This window comes from Trachurus japonicus, chromosome 22 (assembly GCF_045865225.1).
Source record: "Trachurus japonicus isolate A0001 chromosome 22, Traja_1.0".
Classification (NCBI taxonomy): Eukaryota; Metazoa; Chordata; class Actinopteri; order Carangiformes; family Carangidae; genus Trachurus; species Trachurus japonicus.
In genome coordinates this window covers 2,741,005-2,764,032 of record NC_140928.1, presented here as the reverse complement: position 1 = coordinate 2,764,032, position 23,028 = coordinate 2,741,005, and the positions used below count along the sequence as shown (strand labels likewise).

At 42.3% G+C, this 23,028-nt stretch overlaps 1 protein-coding gene across 1 annotated transcript in view; it reads left to right on the top strand.

The window, feature by feature from the left end:
• Positions 1-23,028, top strand: part of npas3 (neuronal PAS domain protein 3) — a 383,046-nt gene that overhangs the window by 252,244 nt on the left and 107,774 nt on the right. The window contains exon 6 of the mRNA XM_085768276.1: positions 693-782. Within this exon, the coding sequence (XP_085624402.1) occupies positions 693-782 (90 nt within the window). The remainder of the gene's footprint in view (positions 1-692; positions 783-23,028) is intronic.

Genomic DNA, 23,028 nt, shown 5'->3' with positions numbered 1-23,028 from the left:
GTTTTGTTTCGTCCTGGTTGTCAATAAAGTTTTGTTTTTTGTTGTTTTCAAAGCTCTCAGGCAGGTTTGTTAGCAACAATGCAATTGATTCGTAGCCTGGGTTTACCCATGATGCCTTGCGCCCAAATTTATTCGCTCTGCAAGTCGGCCTGGAAACCATGGACCCAATTTTCCCCTCAACGAGGAGGGAGCCAATCACAGGACAGCAAGACGATGACGACACACCGAAGAGACTTTGTTGATAGCTTGTCAATCCAACATGGCGGCAGACGCTTTACCGTTTGATGCAGCGTTAAAAAAGTGTTTTAAGTAGTTTAGACCACAAGTTTATTTTGAAGAAAGTGCAACGTTTAGTGTTTTTTTTCCATCGTATTTCTGTCGCTCGGATATGATTGATACGATTGGCTAAAAGCTATGTACAGATGCATTTGATAGACATTTGAACACCCAATAAACAGCTCTGGGCTTTCGTAACCAGACCTCAGTCTGGTGTTAGCCAGGCTGGATGATTTGTGCCAAAAACCTCTAAAATAATAGAGTAATAGTTACTATTATAGCAGGAGGAGGAGGAGGTACGGTGGCTGGGAAGGTTCAATCTGAAGGAGAACGAGTGTGTTTCCCTTTGTCGCCATCTTTGTTTCTGACTCTTCTCTGTCTAACGTGTGTGTGTGTTTGTGTTTGTGTGTTTTCAGTCTCTGGACGGGTTTGTATTTGCACTAAACAAGGAGGGACGATTCCTCTACATCTCTGAGACCGTGTCCATCTACCTGGGACTGTCACAGGTAAGACATGCACCTGTCTGTCTCTCTGTCTGTCTGTCTGTATGTCTGTGTATCAGCTTTATTGGCATGAACAGAAATGTGTTACAAAATATCTACACACATACATTACGATATTACAATTCATATTTAGTACAGTACAATACAATTTTATACAATTACATATGCATTTGGGATGTTATAGTGAGTCCCTCAGATACATATGTAGCTGCCAGAGGAGCTTATAGCAGAACTGACACTTTCTCTTCTGGGGTTAAACATGTGAAACTTCCTTATTTTCTTCTCTATTTCCCTGAAGTGAGAGTTTCTTTTTGGAGAATACTTGTCACAGTAGAGGAGGAAGTGCATCTCTGTCTCTATCTGTCCTGTGGAGCAGTGACCACATACACTCTCTACTGCTCTCTGCACTGCAAAAACTCAAAATATTTGCAAGAATATTTGTCTTATTTCTTGTCAAAATGTCTCATTTCTAGTCCAATCTCTTTCCACTTAGAATAAGACTCATCACCCAAAAATTAATTTGTTTTTAGATCATTTTCGCTTGTTTCAAACAAATCTTTTACTTAAAATAAGTAGAAAAATCTGCCAGTGAAAGCAAGTTTTTTGTGCTTGTAATAAAAAAGAAACACTTGCTCCACTATCAGATTTTTATATCGATTTTTCTACTTATTTCAAGTGAAAATCTGCTTGAAAGAAGTTAAAAAAGTGTCTAAAAACAAGCTGCTTTTTAATGTGATGAGCCTTATTTTAGTATATTGAGATTTGTTTTGACTAGAAATGACTTTTTGACTAGAAATAAGACAAATATTCTTGGTAAGATATTGAGTTTTGATGGATTGATGATGAGTTTTATTCTGTTGTGTTGTTTTGGGGCTGTGCTGATGGGAGCCTGCACTGCAAAACTTTTTTCAAGAATATGTGTCTTTTTTCTTGTCAAAATGTCTAATTTCTAGTCAGAACTAATTTCTTTCCACATAAAATAAGACTTATTACCCCTCTTGTTTCAAACAAATTTTTACTTAACTCATTGAGTGCCAACCACGTAATTTCTCGTTTTTTGTTCCCATGCGTTGAGTGCCAAAAACGAAATTTTTCGTTTTTTGCTTTTTTTTTTAATTATGAAAATAGACACTTTAATACACATTATATGTAAATTTGGGGACTCTACGACGAGGAGAACTGAAATAGATGACGATCAAAGTCACATGACAGCTCATGATCTGGAAGTTTTTATCATAACTCAGCTTCTGCAAACGGAGTTCTGCATGTGGATGCAGCAGCTGCTCCGCAGCTGCTCTGCTCTCACCCGCGAGGCTGCAGCAGCTGGGAGCTGAACCAGGAAGCTCTCAGCCCACTGTCCCGCCCGGTCTTCATCTGGAGCAACACCGTGTCCTCCCCAAAGTCCTCCCGCGGTAAAATCTGATGGTCTCTGGACCAAAGCAGATCGGTACCACCGACCCGTACCACAGAAGGACCGCGACCACCGGCGGGACCGGTGTTCGCGAGCCGCTGTGGCCGGCAGAACCTCACGTTCCGCGGCGAGAGGCTGTGACACGGCACGGTGCGTCTGTGTTATTGCTGTTTAGTGGCGCCCCCCCCGCCCCCGATGGTGGTTTTGTGAATAGAACAACAATTGTTGTGTATATTTATCTTATACGAGCCCTTTGATCCAGAAATGCGAGTGTCTGAAGAGCGACAGACACAAACAGCGCAGCTTTCATAAAAGACGCTCTATCTCCTTTTCTAGAAAAAAAGGAGGGATTTTGGTGAAACCCAGCCATGTTTAGCTTGACTTTTCTCAGGAACGGAGGCACGTAGAAACAAACGGTTTGTGGCCATTTGAAGGATAAAGTTAAACCTTTCAAATGAGCTACAGTATGTGTTGGTGGCAATAATATAGAATACACTATGGCTCTAAAATAAAAAGTCAAATATGGTCTAATTTGCCGGTACACTTGACTAAAACTTTGGAAAGGAGCGCGGCACTCAATGAGTTAAAATAAGTAGAAAAATCTGCCAGTGAAGTTTTTTTGTGCTGGTAATAAGAAAGAAAAACTTGATCCGCTATCAGATTTTTCTACTTATTTTAAGTGAAAATCTGCTTGAAAGAAGTAAAAAGTGTCTAAAAACAAGCTACTTTTTATGTGCCAAGTTTTATTTGAGTATAATTTGATTTGTTTTGACTAGAAATGAGATTTTGACTAGAAATAAGACAAATATTCTTGGTAAGATTTTGAGTTTTTGCAGTGTGGTTACTGTTTTCAGGGTTCAGCTCTTGGGTTTTTATTGTTTTAAATGGAAGTGTGTCTTTTGGACTTGTATTGGACATGTATATGTGTCTAAAATGTCATTGCCTGTTTAGCAGTAATGGGAACCGTCCCAGTTCTGCTCGGCAGGCGTTGTTTGGGTCGTTTCTCTCTCTCTCTGTTTATCTGTGATACAAATGAAGCTTCTCACAGTTCAGTCGCATTATTCTGATTTCCTACGTCTTATAAATTATCTTGGCTTTTTCTTCTCTTCTCTCTCTCTCTCTCTCTCTCTCCGTCTCTCTCTCCATCCCTCTCTCCTATCATTACCAAAGACAATTCCCAACAAATTAAGGCTCATTTAAAATCTCATCAACTCGTCGGACGGTTGTTGATTTGTGCAGCGAGCGACGACGCATATTTTATTGCTGTGTGTGAATGTGTGAGTGTGTGTGTGTATGTGTGTGTGTGTGTGTGTGTGTGTGTGTGTGTGTGTGTGTGTGTATGGGGGGGCGGGGGGGGGTGACTTCATTGTACTTTGTCAGCTTGGTAACGAGTTCTGCGTCTCAATTGGTTCACTCTCCACCAGTTCCTGTTAATAGAGACAGGCGTCCATCCTGAAGGTCGACACATCGACCTTGGAGGCGCTAATAAGTCGCTATTGACAAGCTCTGAGTGTGTGTGTGTGTCTGTGTGTGTGTGTTGCTGAATTATAAGATATTCAAACCATCTCAATCTCCAGAGTTCAATCTGACAGGATGTGCTGATAAAAAATAAAATAAAAACCAGGAAGTGGGAAAGACGTGAGCATGTGTGAGGCGTTCACAGTGGACGTCATGTTGTTATATATCATTGTCATGTGATATCGTCGTGCTTCAGGTGTCAGCAAATAGACGTTTCCTGTAAAAAAAAAGAAAAAGAAAAAGAAAGAAAATGGACGTTGTGTTAATCAGCTGAGCCTCGTGTGTTTGGGGATTCCCACGGTGCTTGAACGCACCACAGGACACAGGGACCAGCAGCTGCTTCCTTCACGTTGATGCTCCGAGTTTGTTCTCCTCCTCTTAAAGCTACAGTCACTTCCTGTGAGGTTCATCCAGGCATCTGAGGTTTTAGGAAGTTATTTGACAGTGAATGAAAGTCTGAAAAATACGACTAAGTGTTAGAGTCACATTGAGAAAAGACACTTTTTCACAGACTATTTTAACCTGTTGTTTTAGAGGAGAAAGAAAGAAGAAAGACCCAGAACAGCCTACTGTGTCCACTAACTGGTACAATTATGACTTTTTCCTCATAAATTTTCAACTTTATTCTCATAAAATTGCCACTTTTTATGCAAATTTATAACTTTTTCTCATAAAATTGCCACTTTTTATGCAAATGTATAACTTTTTCTCATAAAATTGCCACTTTTTATGCACATTTTCAACTTTATTCTCATAAAATTGCCACTTTTTATGCAAATGTATAACTTTTTCTCATAAAATTGCCACTTTTTATGCAAATTTACAACTTCATTATCATAAAATTGCCATTTTTTATGCAAATGTACGACTTTTTCTCATAATTGCCACTTTCTTCTCGTAAAACTATGACTTTATTCTCGAAGTCTGGCCCTAATACTAGGCTACTCAAAAAGCGTCTTAAAAGCCAGCGTTAATAGATCCATGCGTTTACCGCAACTATGACAACGACTGAAAACCATGGAAACGTAAACTTGTGGATAACCTCTTTCTTCCATGACACATCTCTGAGAGGAAAAAAGGGATTGAATTCAAATAATACAAATAGAGTAGAGAGTGTAGCCGCTTAACCGGTTCAACTCTGGTGCCTCCAAAGAAGTCAGAGCCACGCTCCTCATACAGAAGCTGCTCCCGTCTTAGCTGCTGCTACAGTTATAAACTGAAAATGAAAACCCGGTCCGACCTGCGAGTGTTGAACACCGGACCTGACATCTTGTTATCTCCTTGTTGTCTGCATTATTATGTCGTTTATACTGTATTACTATGTTTATTGTCACTGTACTGTTTTTATGTTATGGGACTCTGGATGGAAATTAGCATTGCTGTTATAATCCGGCACATTTCCATGTTTTTATAAGTTCATTAATGTGCACTGTCCCATCCAAATAAACAAATAAAGTAAAGTAAAGTAAAGTGGTCCATCTGATTAGCGATAACTCTCAGTCTAAACTCAGCTGAAAAAAGAAAAAAGGAGCCGCCGTCTTCGCTGCTGTTTTGATATTAGCGTTAGCTGCTATTAGCCAGGCTAACAAGCGGCTACTTAGCATTAACTGTGTTTAGCCTACATCGATTAGCAGATAAACAAACTCAATACGTATCGATGACGTCTCTGTATATAGCCTATACCAGGGTTCCTACAGATTAAGCCAGCTTAAATTTAAGACTTTTTAAGACGTTTTTAAAGCCACTTGAAATGAAATTTAAGACCGACTTCACAATAAACACAAATGCAAAAACAAAACAAAAATGTCACCACATCTATTACATAGGGTTAGGGACAATTTTACCCACTTTCCTATGTGGTCCAAGGTAAAGTGACTGCTACATGAATGATTGGGGGAAAAAATAAAAAACTGATTTGGGAGCTGGTGGCGGTAAGAAATTTAGCGGTCACGGCCGCCACTAACTTCTCTATGTCAGAATGTTACCAATTATTTTGAGATTTGAGACTAATTATAATCATAAAATACCACTTACCAAATGTTAACATTTTTAAGACGTTTGAAAAATTGATTTAAGACATTTTAATGCCAATTAAGGCCTTGTTTTTAGATTAATGATAATGAAGACTGCCTCTAGTGGTCAGGAGAGGAACTGTGACCGCTGCTCTGCGTGTTGTTGATGTTGTTGTTTTTTCTAGAAAGGGAAACCATTAGGTCTCTCTCTCTCTCTCTCTCTCTCTCTCTCTCTCTCTGTCTCTCTCTCTCTCTCTCTCTCCATTAGTTGAATGTGAACTCCTTGTCTCTGTAAATTAGATATAGGAAGCTCTCCGATACGGGAGCGCGGAAAAAAGGCCAATCAGTTTACCAAATTAAAGAGGAAGGCACATCACTCTTCCCCCCTCTCTCTCTCTCTCTCTCTCTCTCTCCTTCTCTGTCACTGTCACTCTCCCTCTCTCTCTCTCTCTCTTTCTCTCCCTCCCTCCCTCTCTTCCCTTGGATTAATTCCCCCCACCGAGATTGATTGATGATTTCTATCAAATAATTGATTAATTGTCAAATCGGGTCCCCTAAGCTTTTTTCCGCCTGCTCCGCCGAGCCGGTTATCTTGTTCTCTCGGCTTTTATCAGCTGCTGAAGAAGTGGCACGCCGATTTAAGAAAAAAAAAAAAAGTGAAAGACAGACAGAGAGAGAGAGAGAGATATAGAGAGAGAGAGAGATGGAGCTTGTCTTTGCCTGTAATCCTACATGTGTACACAGAGTTCGTCAACCTCCATCCTCTTAATTGCTCTCTCTTCCTCCTCTGCTCCTTTAATCACTGCCCGTCCCTCTTCTTCATTTTTGTTTAAAGAAGGAAAATATATCGCTAATTATTTTTCAACTTTAATTAGATCGTGGCGTGCAGGAGAAATGGCTCGGTGGTGGTGGTGGGGGGTTGTGTGTTTTTTTTCTAAGCCTTTTGACAAATTGACGAGGTTATGAATTTTCCCGCTCGGTGGCCGCGGCGCTCACACAATCTTCAGGCAGATTTATGTGTAAAGAGGATTTAGCAGTTTAACTCGTTTCCGCGGCGACTCGTCGGGGAGGCGGCAGACGTGTCCGGCCAATCAAACAGGCCCGTTAATAGAGTCATTAACAAAGAGCGCGGCTCTAATTAAACACGACCGCTGAGTAAAGTTAAAGTCCTCACACACACTTCCCTCCAACTCCCTCCAACTCCTCCTCCTCCTCCTCCTCTTCTTTTCCTTTTTTTGGACTCTCCATTTTTTGAATTTTAATTATTTGCAGTAAAGCGTTGACGAGCTGGAGTTCGCCATGGAGGTTTAATCACTTCCTTGTTCTGTATATAACGTCACTGCACCTCAGTAAAAACATTAAAAATCAACCACTACAGGAACTGAGCTGCTCATTCACAGAAGAACAAGAAACTTTATTGTCATTGTACAATGGGATTTAGAAAATAGAGATAAAATATAATGAATAACTGCATAAAAATAGAATCAAAATGTAAAACAAATACTGTATGATGCTGACTTGACTTGACGAGCGATCTCATCCAGAGAAACTGCAATAGACAAATTTGACTGAAAGGATTTTAACGGTATTTTCAGAGAAGATGGTTCAGCCCGGTGTGTTGCTTTGGACACCTGCAGTGAACAACAACATTGGCAAGGCAAGACAAAGCATCTTTTATATAGCACATTTCATATTGACTTCAGGCAATTCAATGTGCTTTACATAAAGACAAAACATTTAAAAAGAACAGCACAAAACAGCATAAAAACAAACAATAAAAAAAAAAAAAGTAAACATTTAACATAGAGTTAAAAGCAAGAGCAAAGAAGAATAAAAAAGTACATCAAGTTTAAAGTTCTTAAAAAGAGCTCAGCCATAAGCAAATGAAAAGAGAAATGTTTTTAACCTGGATTGAACTTGTTTGATTGAACTGTCTTGTTTTCATACAGCAGTGAGTTCACAAAGTCTTATAACACAGCTCAGTTAGTTAAAGCAGAAGTAAGTGATATTTTTGTGTTAATATAAGTCTTAAATAGTTGTATCTTCCGACAGCAATCACTTACATAGAGTGTTTGGACCGAAACACGGGTCTGTCAGTCACTCTGCTCTGCTCTGAGCCGAAGAGAAAACTTTTCTCGTATCCTACAAGTTTTATCCAATGAGGAGAGAGAACGGCATGAAGGGCTGTGTGTGCAGCCAAGGGATGCTCGTGAATGTGGTGACGTAGGGACGAGGACTGTTATGGTGCGTTCAAGGCAGCCCGTAACTCGTGTTTTTCCGACCTGTGAAGTCGTACCAGTTCGATCTGGTACGAGTTCACGGGTCGGAAGTTACGAGTGGCCGTTACAGTGACTTTCACCGGTAAAACAGGTTGGGAAAACACGAGTGGTTGTGACTTGAAGCTGTAATTTACGGTTTCAAAAGCCTGCCTGGAACGCAGCATTAGCCAAAACGACCGGATCGCTTACTTCTGCTTTAAAGCTCCACTTCCTGTCACTTTGTGATGTCACAACTAAGCCCCGCCCCCTCACCACCATCTGGACGACGCCATCCAGCAACATTTTGCAGGATTTGGTTTCTCTGAGTGTTTTATTCTGAAATCTACTCTTTTTTTATTTTAGAAAACAGTCAGCCAATCAGAAGAGAGGCTCAGTTCCTTACCTCCTCCTCCTCTCTTCTGATTGGCTGACAGCGACCTGTTGTTCCTAGAGCTCCAGAGAGAAGCTGAGTGTTATAAGGTGTGTTTACTTCCTGTTGGACATGTGACCTCTGTTGGTTTTGTTGCTGTTGTCGTTTTGTGGAAAATGAGCAGCAGCAAACAACCTGCTTCATCGACAGAAACTGTGTCCAGAAACTTTTGTGTGTGTGTGTGTATGTGTGTGTGTGTGTGTTTTGATGTAGTGCGTCGTCCTTTTTATTTGCTTTCATGTGCTAATTCATTCCAAACGCTGATGAAACAGGTGGATGGAAACGTTGTGTGTGTCTCTGTCCTGTCGTTCTCTGTAGAGGCCGCTCTCTCTCTCCGCAACACCCTGTTGATCCAACAACACAGTGTGTGTGTGTGTGTGTGTGTGTGTGTGTGTGGAGTGTGTATGTGTGTGTGTGTGTGGAGTGGAGTGGTTTGTGTACATAAATGTTTCGGTGTGTTTTTGTTAGAGTGTGTTTCTGTTTATGAGACCAGGCGATGCAGCTGCCCTCTTAGTGATCTAATTGAGACGTGTGTGTGTGTGTGTTAGTCTGTGTGTGTGTGTGTGTGTGTGTGTGTGTGTGTGTGTGTGTGTGCAGCAGATGGCTGTGTGTCCTCTGCCTGATGGTCCAGAGGAAAATAATAACTGCATCGTCCCGGCCAGACCCAAATTAGTCTGCTGGATTCTCGCCCGCTACGCCCAAACATGGTCGACGGCCAACGCTGCTTCCTGCCAGGTCGGCATATGCAGCGGCATGGGAGAGCGCACACACACACACACACACACACACACACACACTGGATACATGACACACAGGTGATACTAAGAGTTTATCTTTAAAATGGCGACTGTGTCGTCCTTCAGCTCCTAAAAAAAACTTCTACAACAGTATAATACTCTGATGACATCATGATAATACTCTAAAGATGCTTCTGATGATACATCAGTTGCGTTTCCATCCACCTTTTTTTATTCGCATTTTCAAAAATTGCGAATAAATACTTGAATGGAAACGCCAGAAATTCGAAAAAAGGCAGTACATGCGCATACAAGTTTCTACGCTTGGAGGGGGGGGATTAGTCAGCGTATCGATTAAAGGAAATGCGAGTTTTTGTGATGGAAACAGATTATGCGAATTAGCCGTGTTTCCACTGCAGGAGTTCCTGGTAAAGGGAGGGGGTAGGAACTTCTACAGGAACCGTCCTCTGCCCTCTCAGTGGTCGTGTTTCCACTGCAGAGTCGGACCCCACGGCGACGTCATGAGTTTCGATCGCCGCTTAATCGCAGGCAGGCAGGTCACAAGCACATGCACAAAAATCATAACAACAACGAAGAAGGATGGAAGGAGCTGAGGCGGTAGGCGCGTTTCTGGTTTGTGTGTTTGTGCACATGGCGGTTGATTGTAATCCTGCTTTAGTTTATTTATTTATTTATTTTTTACTTTTCACAGCATTGTTTTGCGGCGTGATGGATCCCCAGTGTGTCGAGGTGCGCTGATATTTTCATTTCGCCGCGATGACTCAAACCCCCTCTAAATCTCGGTGCCATCAAATGTCTGCACCTCACCGTCGGTCCATTTGTGTACATCTTCCTGCAGTTTTCTTGTTGTTTACAGCGGTGTCTGCTAGGCTAATGCTCCCCTTCTGCTCCCCCTTTTAAAAATGCTGGTTGTTTTGGTGCTTTCTGGTGGTGTCAGAGCCTGCTCTAGCTTTAGCCAATCAGCGCCGGGTTAACCTCGAGCCGCACCCAGGAGCTTTTCAGGGCCGAACGGAGTACCTACCCTGGAGTAGGTACTCCGTTGGCCCCCGTAAAAGTTACTGTAAATGACCCTGTGGGGGAGGTTCCTGCAGTGGAAACACGCACCAACGGGGCTGGCCCCGTAAAATTACACCGAAGTTCCTGCAGTGGAAACGCGCCTATTGAGGCAGAGTTTGTGGGTGAAGCTACTGGACTTCACCCAGCGACGCCCCGGTCTCCCAGCTCTCGTCTCTGCGGCACCGCAACACAAACGCGCTCCGTAACCCGTAATGTTTTGTTTATGACGGTTAAGACTACACAATCGCACGCCGTAACATCGTATATGTTATGTAACGTTATCCACCGCTCCATTTATTGATTTTTCACCGGCTTCGTATGTAAACAGATGCACATGGAGGAGAGGAGCGGAACCAAAACAGCGGAAAAGTGAGCAGACTGTCACAGTTCCTTACTGTCTTTCTGTGTAAATATCTCATGTTACAACATGAAAACCTGCAGCTTATATTCAAGTGCGGCCTATATATGTATTTTCTTTTAAAATGTAGCTGGTGCGGCTTATACAGGTGCCTCTATAGTCAGGAAAGTAGGTAAATTGTCCATGATGTTGAGTGTCAGCTGAGTGTCAACTGTTGTCATGGATACATTCACGCTCTCTTATGACGTAATCTCACGGCGCTCCACTCCTCCTCCTCTCCCAATAATCACAAAACAATAATTTCGCATTTGCTTTTTGCGCATTTTCACAAAATCCGCTTTTAAATTGGATACGACTTGGATGGAAACCCAACTACTGAGGATACTCATCACTGTATAAACATGTAGTATTATCATAGTGTTAGTGAAGTATCCTGGTTGTGTTATTATAAATAACATACAGTATATATCATAATATAACTGTAGTATAATTGTTGTATTATTATTGTAGTATTATACTAGTATTACAGTATGTTATCACAGTATTATTATAGTATTACTATACCAGTATCACCACAGTATCATAGTGGTTTTACACCACTATTATGTTGTATTAACACAGTATTATTGTAGTATTAATCCAGCAGTATCACAGTTCTACTGCAGTATTATTGTAATATTATACCACTGTGGCCAAAGTATTACTGCATAGTATTAAACCAGCACAATCCTAGTTAATATACCAGTATTATCACAGTATTATTGTAGTATTAATCCAGCGCTATCACAGTATTACTGTAGTATTATGTCAGTATTACTACAGTATCATTATAGTATTATGTCAGTTACCACAGTATTACAGTACTGTAGTTAATATAGCAGTTTTATTACAGTATTATTGTGGTATTATACCAGTATTATTGCTATCATAGTATTAGTGTAGTATTACCACAGTATTATTATAGTATTAAACCAACACCATCACAGTATTATTGTAGTTAATATGCCAGTATTATTACAGTATTATAGTAGTATTAATCCAGCGCTATCACAGTATTGCTGTAGTATTATATCAGTATTACTACAGTATCATTGTAGCATCATACCAGTATTACCACAGTATTACTGTAGTTAATACACCAGTATTATTATAGTATTAAACCAGCGCTATCACAGTATTATTGTAGTATTACCACAGTATTATTGTAGTATTAAACCATCGCTATCACAGTATTACTATCGTATTATCACAGTATTATTGTAGTTAATACACCAGTATTATTACAACATTATTATAGTATTAGACCAGCGCTATGACAGTATTACTGCAGTATTACCACAGTATTACTGTAGTATTATGACGCTGTAACAAAGCAAAGAAAAGTAAAATGACAGCACAACACTGACATGACAACGTCTGGTTGGTTGTTTGTTTATCAGTGAGGTCATCGATGGTAAACAAACAAACAAACAACCAACAACATTAATCTGCTGCTGCGGGCGATCGACATAGAGCCTCAACTACAACACACTCTCTCTCTCTCTCCTTTTGTTCACTGGATTGAGTCGGCCTGTTTCCAGACGACTGGTGTGTGTGTGTGTGTGTGTGTGTCTCCGTGTGTGTGTGTGTGTGTGTGTGTGTGTGTGTGTGTGTGTGTGTGTGTGTGTGTGTGTGTGTGTGTGTGTGTGTGTGTGTCAGAGGGGTGTGAAGCGATTTGTTTCTGTCTTTGTCATTTAAAGAGGTTCTCCAGTGTTCAGACCTGCCACCACACACACACACACACACACAGAGGCACGCAAGGTCATTTTTGCTCACACACACCAGTGCACACACACACACACACACACACACACACACACACACACACACACACACACACAGGGTCATTGGAAAGCGAGGCAGAGCCTGATCTCTGCTCTCTTTCACTCCAATCCACATTCCCTTAGAGAGAGCTGGCAGTAATACACACACGCACACACACACACACACACACACACACACACACACACACACACACACACACACACACACACACACACAGACACACAGACACACTCTCTCCTCCCAGTATTCCCAGTGGGAAGCTGCTGCTGGTCTGTAGGGGAGAACCTGAATGAATTAGCATTAAGCAGCTGAAGCAGACTGTCACACACACACACACACACATTCATCACAACCACACACACACACACACACGCACATACACACACACTATCCTATAACCACACACACACACACTGAGCACATTTCAGATGACAACAGTGATGATGTCACTTCCTGGAGGTAAAAACACTGAAACACAAAACCACCGAAGATAAAGAATAGAAATGATAAAAGTGAAGTGACAAACATGGCCGCCGGCGCCTTCTTCTTCCTCTTCTTCTTCCTGTTGTTCTGAGAGCTACGATTTCTTAATTTTCTTTCTTTTCTCCTTTTCTTTCACTGCTCCATCTTTCCTCTTCTCTTCTTTCTCTCTTTCTTCTCTCCATCACAGCAATCACACTGCACTCTTTATCCTTCTCGTTGTCTCTCTTTTATTTCATTTCATTTCTTATTATTTTATTAAGTGTAAAAAAATGTTTCATTTTGTTAATCCGTAATTTTACTCACTTTTTTCTTTATTTGTCGCAATTTGAAACCGTTTTATTTTTCATTTTCACTCAATTTTCATTTATAATTAGATTTTTTTTCTTACTTGATTTTTTTCTCCCATTGTTTGTTTTTCCATTTCATTAAATTTATTTTAATACGATAAATGGAGGCTAGTTTTCTTTTTCTTTGATTATGACTTCAGTTTTTATTCAGATTTAGCAAAATATTATTTGAATTTAATTTAATGTCTCTCTCACCTGGACTTCTTTCTTTCTTTCTTTCTTTCTTTCTTTATTTCTTTCTTTCTTTCTTTCTTTCTTTCTTTCTTTCTTTCTTTCCTTCTTTCTTTCTTACTTTCTTTCTTTCTTTCCTTCTTTCTTTCCTTCTTTCTTTCTTACTTTCTTTCTTTCTTTCTTTCTTTCGATTTTTTTGATTTGAAAAAAAAAATCATCTTTCTTTCCTTCTTTCTTTCTTTCCTTCTTTCTTTCTTTCTTTCTTTCTTTCTTTCTTTCTTTCTCTGTCATGTGTATCATTATAGTGGTATTGTAGTATTATACTAGTATTATTACATTATTACAGTAGTATCATACCTGTGTTTCTTTCTTTCTTACTTTCTTTCTTTCGATTTTTTTGATTTGAAAAAAAATCATCTTTCTTTCCTTCTTTCTTTCTTTCTTTCCTTCTTTCTTTCTTTCTTTCCTTCTTTCTTTCTTTCTTTCTTTCCTTCTTTCTTTCTTTCTTTCTTTCCTTCTTTCTTTCTTTCTTTCCTTCTTTCTTTCTTTCTTTCTTTCTTTCTTACTTTCTTTATTTCTTTCGATTCTTTTGATTTGAAAAAAAAATCATCTTTCTTTCCTTCTTTCTTTCTTTCTTTCCTTCTTTCTTTCTTTCTTTCTTTCTTTCTTTCCTTCTTTCTTTCTTTCTTTCTTTCTTTCTGTCTCTCTGTCTCTGTCATGTGTGATTGGAGGTCGGCCATTTGCATGAGGTCAGAGAGAGAGGTGCATTGTGGGACATGGAGGAGAGAGGAAGATGGGAGGATGGGAGGATGAGGGGGGGTGAGGATGATGATGATGATGGTGACGAGGAGGAAGGTCACGGTTAATTGAGCCGACCTGGTTCATTCATAATTGATTTGCAGTGACTCTGGAGCCGTCGTGTCATTCTGATAATATAACATCTATAATAACTCTAATAGGCGTCTGTGTGAGAGAATGATGGAGGGATGAGGAAGAAAAATGATGTTAGAGGAAGAAAAGTGGGAAAGTTTGGATGAAATGATAATATACGATGAGGGAAGGAGGGGGAGAAGAAAATAAGACAAACAGATTGTAAAGGGAGAGGAGGAGAGATAGAGGGATGGAAGACAGATGGAAGAAAAGAGAGAAAAGAGAAAAGTCGGATCAAATGGAGAAACAGAGATGAGGAAAGAGAGAGAGAGGGAGGACGGGCATGAAAACAAGGAGAGGGAGAGAGTGAGGAGGAGGAAGAGAGAGATTAGCAGAGGAAGAGAGAGGAGGAGGAGGAAGATGAGAGGGAGGAGGAGAGTAAGAGAGAAAGGAAGAGAAGGAGGAGGGGGAGGAAGAGGAAGAGAGAGAGGAGAAAGAAGAGGGGGAGGAGAGGGAGTGAGGAAGAGAGAGAGGAAGAGGAGAGGAAGGAATAGGAGGAGGAGAAGGAGAGAGAAAGGAGAAAGAAGAGGAGGGGGAGGAAGAGGAAGAGGAGAGGAGGAGAGGGAGAGAGAAAGGAGAAAGAAGAGGAGGGAGGAGGATGAGGAGAGGGAGGAAGGAAGAAAAGGAGGAGGAAGATGAAGAGAGGAGGAAGAGGAGGAGAGGAAGGAGGAGACGGCGAAGGATGGGAAGGAAGAGAGGAGAGAGAGAAGAGGAAGAAGAGGGAGGAAGAGGAGAGAGGAGGAGGAAGGGAAAGAGGGAAAAGGATGAGAGGATGATGATTGTGAAAAGAGAGAGAGAAATAAGGAGAAGAGGAGGATAAAAGATGGAGGGACAAAGAGGGAGGAGAGAAAGAAGAGGAAAGGAAACAGAAGTTTGTCATTTTTTGTTTCTCATCTTTACAAAAGACGTTCGTTCGCTGTGTCTGTGTGTGTGAGGTTATCGGAACCTCTCTCTCTGTGTCTTTCCCGCTCTTTTGTTCTCACTGATCGCCACGGCGACACACCAGGGGGATGATGGGATGTGGCGTCTGACAATGAGACGAGTCCCCGATGACGGGTCGTCACGGCGATTTGACTTTCCCAGACTTAACGAGAAAACTTCACTCATTAGAATATGTGACGAGTATAAATAATAGGTTTTAATATGTGTGATGGAGAGAGGAGAGGAGGAGGAGGAGGAGGAAGAGAGGAGGAGGAGAGAGAATGAGGAAGAGGAGGAGGAGGAGGGAGAGGAGGAGGAGGAGGAGGAGGAGGGAGAGGGAGAGGAGGAGAAGAGGAGAGGGAGGAGAGAGGAGGAAGAGAGAGAGGAGGAGGAGGATGAGAGGAAGAGGAAGAAGAACGGGAGGAGGAGAGGGAGGAAGAAGAGGATGAGAGGAAGAGGAGAGGAGAGGAAGGAGGAGGAAGAGGAAGAGAGGAGGAGGAGAGAGAGTGAGGAAGAGGAGGAGGAGGAAGAGAGGGAGAGGAGGGGAGAGAGAGGAAGAGGAGAGGGAGGAAGAGGAGGATGACGAAGAGGAGGAGAGGAAGGAAGAGAAGGAGGGGTAGGAGGACGAAGAGGGAGAGGAGGAGAGAGGAGGAGGAGAGAGAGAGAGAGTTAGGAGGAGGAGGGATAGGAAGAGGAAGAAGAGGAATAGAGAGAGGAGGAGGAGGAAGAGTAAACAGATTAAACCCTGGAGAAAGTGAAGATTAAAGTAAAGACAACACACACACACTGATGAAGACAAACAGATGCAAACACACTGACATTAATGAAGACAAACACACACACACACACACTGTAATCAGATAGTGACATCATCGTGGTGAGGTCACAGCTTCACGCCCTTCACTTCACTTCAGTCTGTGTGTGTGTGTGTGTGTTTAATAACAGTTACACACTTTATCAGATCTATATCACCTTTATATAGCTAATATAAACTGATTGATGCAGTCAAGTTGCATTGTGGGAAATGTAGGATATAGCTGCAGCTGCTTTAAATCCACAAACTCAGACTGAAACCAGATGAAGCTCAGATTCAAACCTGCGATGTTAAAGGGATAGTTCAACATTTTTGGCAAATTGTCCCATTGCCATAATAATCCCTATAGTCACAGCAGTAGGTTCGTTACCTTTAATTGTCGGTGCAAGCTGTTTTTAGAACGGCGGAGCAGAGCCGTGAGCTGCTCAGAGCTACGCTACGGAGGCTCATTATGGGATTTCTTAATTGGTTTCCCTCATCAAACTCATCAAATACACAATCCAACAACTCCACAACGCTCTGGTGGACAAGTTGTGACCTGCACATTCACCACACTATGAGATAATAACACAACGTTACCACACAGAGTTGTTTTAGAGGTAAATACAGAGACTGTTTGATGAAAAACTGTCCCTGAAGGCAACGTGCATCAGTGGTTTTGCATGAATTTCCCTCTAAAACAACTCTGTCTGGTAACGTTGTGTTATTATCTCATAGCGTGGTGAATGTGCAGGTCACAACTTGTCCACCAGAGCGTTGTGGAGTTGTTGGATTGTGTATTTGATGAGTTTGATGAGGGAAACCAAGAAATGTATTTTACTGTGATCTGTATTTCTCTGCGATCTGTATTTTATTGTGATTTGTATTGTGAGTTTTATGTTGGGACTACAGATGGCAATTAGCCCTAGTGGCTAAATCTGGTACAACCATCTCTTCTCTGTTCTAAAATGGATTAATGGTATTGTACACTCTCCTGTAATAATAAACTAAACAAAAAAAAAAAAAAACGGCTCTGCTCCGCCGTTCTAAAAATAGCTTGCACCGACAATTGACCTATGGCTAAGCCCCGCCCCCTCCACTCACTCGGACAAACATTTCACAGGAGGCAATTGATGGTTTTTGGAGACAGAAAGATTAAATATCATCTCGAAGTCACCAAAACTTCACTTAGCTTTACTGCTATGGCTGCCGTTTGCCGCGAAACGCCGATAGCGACGGGCTAACTTCTGTTAGCCTGTCTATGGAGTTTTGCATTATACGTTAGCATTAAGCTAGTGGACTTTATGCTTAGTTGTGATGCTGGCTAACATCTAAACATCTCTGACAATATGTTGCCTCAAATACGTTGTTGACTTAACTTAGAACAGATGTAGACATCCTTGTTAAGTTTATCCACGTTTAGTTGGTGTTGTGGTCTACTGCATAACTTTATCCAGAGCAGACACTTCTCTTGGTTGAGATGTGGCTTAGGAAAAGGTAAAAAAAAATCCCCCCCGTGGCCCAGCCTCTCAGGATACCTAGTGTCGGAGTTGCATGTACCCCATGCACACCGTTTGACCATTTTAAACTTAAAATGTCAAGAAAAAACATATAACAACGAATGAAAACTGACTAACTGCAATGCATTTCAATGGACGTGGAAGCAGAGAATGTCCGAGTGTATGGGCTAGCTATGCGCACTGTGATTGGCTCATCGTGTGTGGGGGCGTGGCTTAGCCATAGGTCAATTAAAGGTAACGAACCTACTGCTATGACTATAGGGGTTATGGCAATGGGCCAATTTGCCAAAAATGTTGAACTATCCCCTTAAAGATGAAGAAGATCACCGTTAAAAACAGTGGCCAGGTTTAAACACCCGATAAAGTGTGTGTGCATGTGTGTCTGTATGTGCGTGTGTGTGTGTGTGTCTGTATGTGCGTGTGTGTGTGTGCGTCTGCCATTGAAATGGATGAAGCCGCGCGGCGAGGTGCAGAGCGAGGTCAGAGGTGAAGCTCCGCCCGCACGGCGAGGATTTAAAGTCAAGAGGAGAAGCGTTCATACATTATAGAGACGGACAGAACAGACAGACAGACAGACAGACGGACAGCAGGAGGTGAAGCAGGGACTCTGACCTGCTGAAGGACACACACACACACACACACACACACACACACACACACACACATACACAGACGCTCCTCCTCATGCATTAGAGACGTGACGTGAGTGATGACCCCATCGCTCCGACCTCGCAGCATTAAAAACACTCCGACACGTCCGTTCACCACGTTCCCTTCATGCATTTCAGAGGGACTGGAGGTGAAGCTGAGGTATACGGCTTTACCTTCACAAGGTCAACGCCACCGCTGCTGAAAGGATTCAAATCAACAGTTTGAAGTTTTTATTTCATGATATGAAGGCAAAAAAAAAAAAATCCAGCCGCTCTGTGAGGAACAAATGAAAAAAAAAACACACACAGTGATATTATTATTAAAAACAAGTTCCAGCTGCTTCAGGAGTCAAAGGTCTCAAAGAGAAAACGTTCTGTTCTGTTCTGGTCTTTGTCTTCAGTCGACGACGCACAACGAGCTTCATTTTTTTTTTTTCTTTTTTTTTTTCAAAAGCTCCGACCTTCTCAAGGACACGTCACCCAAAAAAAAATAAAAACCTTTTATTTTGATAGTCCAAAACGTGAAGTTAATATAACTGTTTCGCTTTGTATGACGCAAGTATCGATATAGTTAAAGCTCCATACGGTATAAAGGTAGATGTTTGTAGTAAAGCCCCTTCAGAATAAAAGTAGATGTTTGTATTAAAGCTCCTTCAGAATAAAGGTAGACGTTTGTGTTAATGCTCCTTCAGAATAAAAGTAGATGTTTGTATTAAAGCTCCTTCAGAATAAAGGTAGACGTTTGTAGTAAAGCTCCTTCAGAATAAAGGTAGATGTTTGTGTTAAAGCTCCATACAGCATAAAAACTGAGCCTTAAAACCAGCCGTCAGGACTTCCTGTCACTTTGTCGCAACTAAGCCCCGCCCCCTATCCAACAACTTTCCATGGATCAGCTCTTCAAAACAAACATTTAAACCAATGTCCTGACCCATTTGGATCTGTGTCAGGGAGGAAACGGTGCTTTTGTTAGGGACTATTTTTAGCGGCGGATTAATCCACATTTGAGTATTTATAGCAGCAGGACTGTGTGTGTGTGTGTGTGTTTGTGTGTCAGTTAAATGAAGCCTTTTTTCTTCTAAATGTGAACAATGAATGATTTGAAAGTAACACTGTCAACACATACATCTCTCTGGAGCTCTTCATCCTCTCCTCCTCCTCCTCCTCCTCCTCCTCCTCCTCCTCGGGTTCAGATTTACAGCCGGCCATTACTTTGATGCCGTGGAAGCTGTAAAGAGATCAGCATCGCCGTCGGAGACCAGAATTGATGCTTGCTTTATTGAAGTGAGAGGGCAGAACAGTGTGTGTACATAAGTGCATGGTAGAGTGCTTCAGACTGTGTGTGTGTGTGTGTGTGTGTACATGTCTGATATATGGTGTTTATATGTCTATGTGTGTGTGTGTGTGTGTGTGTGTGTGTGAGGGAGGTGTGACTTTATTTCATCATGGATCAGAGGTGACGTGTGTTTAATGGCACGTCTACACACACACACACACACACACACACAGTTGTAGATCTAAACCTGCGAGGACTCGGATTCATTCATCAGCTCCAGAACTTCATGTGACGTGTGTGTCACCAAAAGTTTTTCTCCTCTAGAATGAATTAGTGGTATTATAACACTCCTAATGCACTTGTTTTATTTTTGTATTCTATTTTTTTTCCTTTACTTTTATAACAGAAGATGTTTTTTTAGTTTTGCATTAAATTAGTATCTGTTGTACTGAACCGTTACACCCCTATAGGATTCACTGAAACCTGTATCTGAGTGGAGGGGCTGTGAATAACTGAAAACCAGTGGCGTGCAATGGGTGGGGGGCAAGGGGGGCAGTCGCCCCCCCAAAGTGCCCCTGGGAGCCAAAACACGCCTTAAAGTGCCCTCTTGGAAGCCAAAACGCATGCTAAAGTGACCTCATTGGGGCCAAAACGTGTGCTAAAGTGCCCTCTAGGAGCCAAAACGTGTGCTAAAGTGCCCTCTTGAAAGCCAAAACGTGTGCTAAAGTGCCCTCTTGGAGCCAAAACGTGTGCTAAAGTGCCCTCTTGAAAGCCAAAACGTGTGCTAAAGTGCCCTCTAGGAGCCAAAACGTGTGCTAAAGTGCCCTCTTGAAAGCCAAAACGTGTGCTAAAGTGCCCTCTTGGAGCCAAAATGTGTGCTAAAGTGTCCTATTGGAGCCAAAACATGTGCTAAAGTGACCTCATGGGGGCCAAAACGTGTGCTAAAGTGCCCTCTATGAGCCAAAACGCGTGCTAAAGTGACCTCATGGGGGCCAAAATGTGTGCTAAAGTGCCCTCTAGGAGCCAAAACGCGTGCTATAGTGACCTCATGGGGGCCAAAATGTGTGCTAAAGTGCCCTCTAGGAGCCAAAACGCGTGCTATAGTGACCTCATGGGGGCCAAAACGTGTGCTAAAGTGCCCTCTAGGAGCCAAAACGCGTGCTATAGTGACCTCATGGGGGCCAAAACGTGTGCTAAAGTGCCCTCTTGGAGCCAAAACGTGTGCTAAAGTGCCCTCTTGGAGCCAAAACGTGTGCTAAAGTGTCCTATTGGAGCCAAAACATGTGCTAAAGTGCCCTCTTGGAGCCAAAACGTGTGCTAAAGTGCCCTCTTGGAGCCAAAACGTGTGCTAAAGTGTCCTATTGGAGCCAAAACATGTGCTAAAGTGTCCTATTGGAGCCAAAACGCGTGCTTAAGTGCCCTCTAGGAGCCAAAACGTGTGCTAAAGTGCCCTCTTGGAGCCAAAACGTGTGCTAAAGTGCCCTCTTGGAGCCAAAACGTGTGCTAAAGTGTCCTATTGGAGCCAAAACGCGTGCTATAGTGGCCTCATGGGGGCCAAAACATGTGCTAAAGTGCCCTCTTGGAGCCAAAACGTGTGCTAAAGTGCCCTCTTGGAGCCAAAACGTGTGCTAAAGTGTCCTATTGGAGCCAAAACGCGTGCTAAAGTGCCCTCTTCAGTGGTGAGAACGCGCTATATGTGCCCTTTTTTTCCCAATCGCCCCTGCCCTTCAAAAAGTCTGTGCACGCCACTGCTGAAAACTATAGATAAACTACCTGACATCCCATCACCTGGTTCTCTCCTCCTCTCTCACATTCACAGCAATAACAAACAATAACTGAAAACTATAGATAAACTACCTCACAACCTGAACTGTCTCACATCCACCACAGCTCTTCGTCCGTCAACATAATAATGGATTTCACATCATCGTTCTAAATTAAAAATTGTTAGAGTGTCGTCTGTCTCCATGTTGGTCTTCACAAACTCACATGTTGGAATTCAAAAAAGTGATAAGCTCCTCTGCTAATGATCGTACTACTTTTATTGGAATTAATTTATTTCACTTCTTTTTTTTATTTTATAAACGCTGCTTTTGTGATATCAGACTCTAGGACTCATTTAATTTATGTTTTGCTCGTGTGTTTAAAAAAGGTTTTCGGTTTTTCCATTTAATCATTCAGCAGCTGGTGGTGTGGACGAAAAAAATTACAAATATAGAGCAAGGTTGACCGGCTAATTATGTGCTGTTTTTTTTGTTTTTTTTGCCACGAGGGGAGAAATAATTTTTCGACTGATCTGACAGCAGAAGAACCTCCAGCACCTAAAACCGGCTCGTTGAGCGTCTCTCTCTCTCTCTGCTTTTTTATTATTATTATTAGACTGAGTTTATTTTATTTGGCTGTGAGATTGTAATTGCTCTTGACACGGAGGTTTGGTCCGTATGTTAATCTGAAGACATTTAAATTAGAGTCTTATTAACAAGACGAGATGTTAGAAATCCAAACCCAGGTGAGACCGACATGTAAGGATGGAGAGGAAGGAGAGAGGGAGGGAGGGAGGTGGAGAACAAAAGGAGGAGGAGGAAGGGGAGAAGAGGAAGAGAGGAGGAGAGAGAAGAGGAGGAGGAGGGGGAGAGGAGGAGGAGAAGAGAAAGAGAGGAGGAGGAGGAAGAGGAGGAGGAGAGAGAGAGGGAGTGAGGAAGAGGGGGAGGAGAGAGGAGAAGAGGAAGAGAGGAGGAGGAGAAAGAGAAAGAGAGGATGAGGAGGAGGAGGAAGAGGAGGAGAGGGAGGAAGGAAGAGATAGAAGATGAGGAGAACAGAGAGAGTGAGGAAGAGGAGGAGAAGAGAAAGAGAGGAGGAGGAGGAAGAGGAGGAGAGGGAGAGAGGAGGGGGAGAAGAGGAAGAGACCAGGAGGAGAGAGAGAGGGAGTGAGGAAGAGGGGGAGGAGAGAGGAGGAAGAGGGGGAGAGGAGGAGAAGAGGAAGATATAAGGAGGAAGAGGAGAAGAGGAAGAGAGGAGGAAGAGGAGGAGAGGGAGAGAGGAGGAGGAGAGGAAGAGAGGAGGAAGAGGAGGAGGAGAAGAGGAAGAGGAGGAGAACAGAGAGAGTGAGGAAGAGTAGGAGAGGGAGGGAGGAAGAAGAGGAGGAGGAGGAAGAGGAGAGGAAGGAGGAGAAGGAGTGTGTTTGCGCCCCACTAGGAATGTTAATTAAGATCATTAAATGCAAATAAACACATTGACGAGCGTTCATTTTTATCGACGGCGGTTGCAGATTGATTGACACGTTGCCATTCGGAGTTGAGGGTGAGGGGGTGAGGGGGGTGAGGGGGGGTGAGGGGGGGGGTCGAGCTGCCGATCGATAGAAAAACATATTGATCAGAAGAAGGTGAGAGTCGCAGACAGACGAAGACGAAGCTCCGAGTGATACTGACCTTCTGGAGTCTCGCGGTGCATTTAATGCCACGAGCAAATCGTTGGAAATGTGAAGAAACTTCTCTACACACACACACACACACTGCAGTCTGGGGAATAGAAAGTCC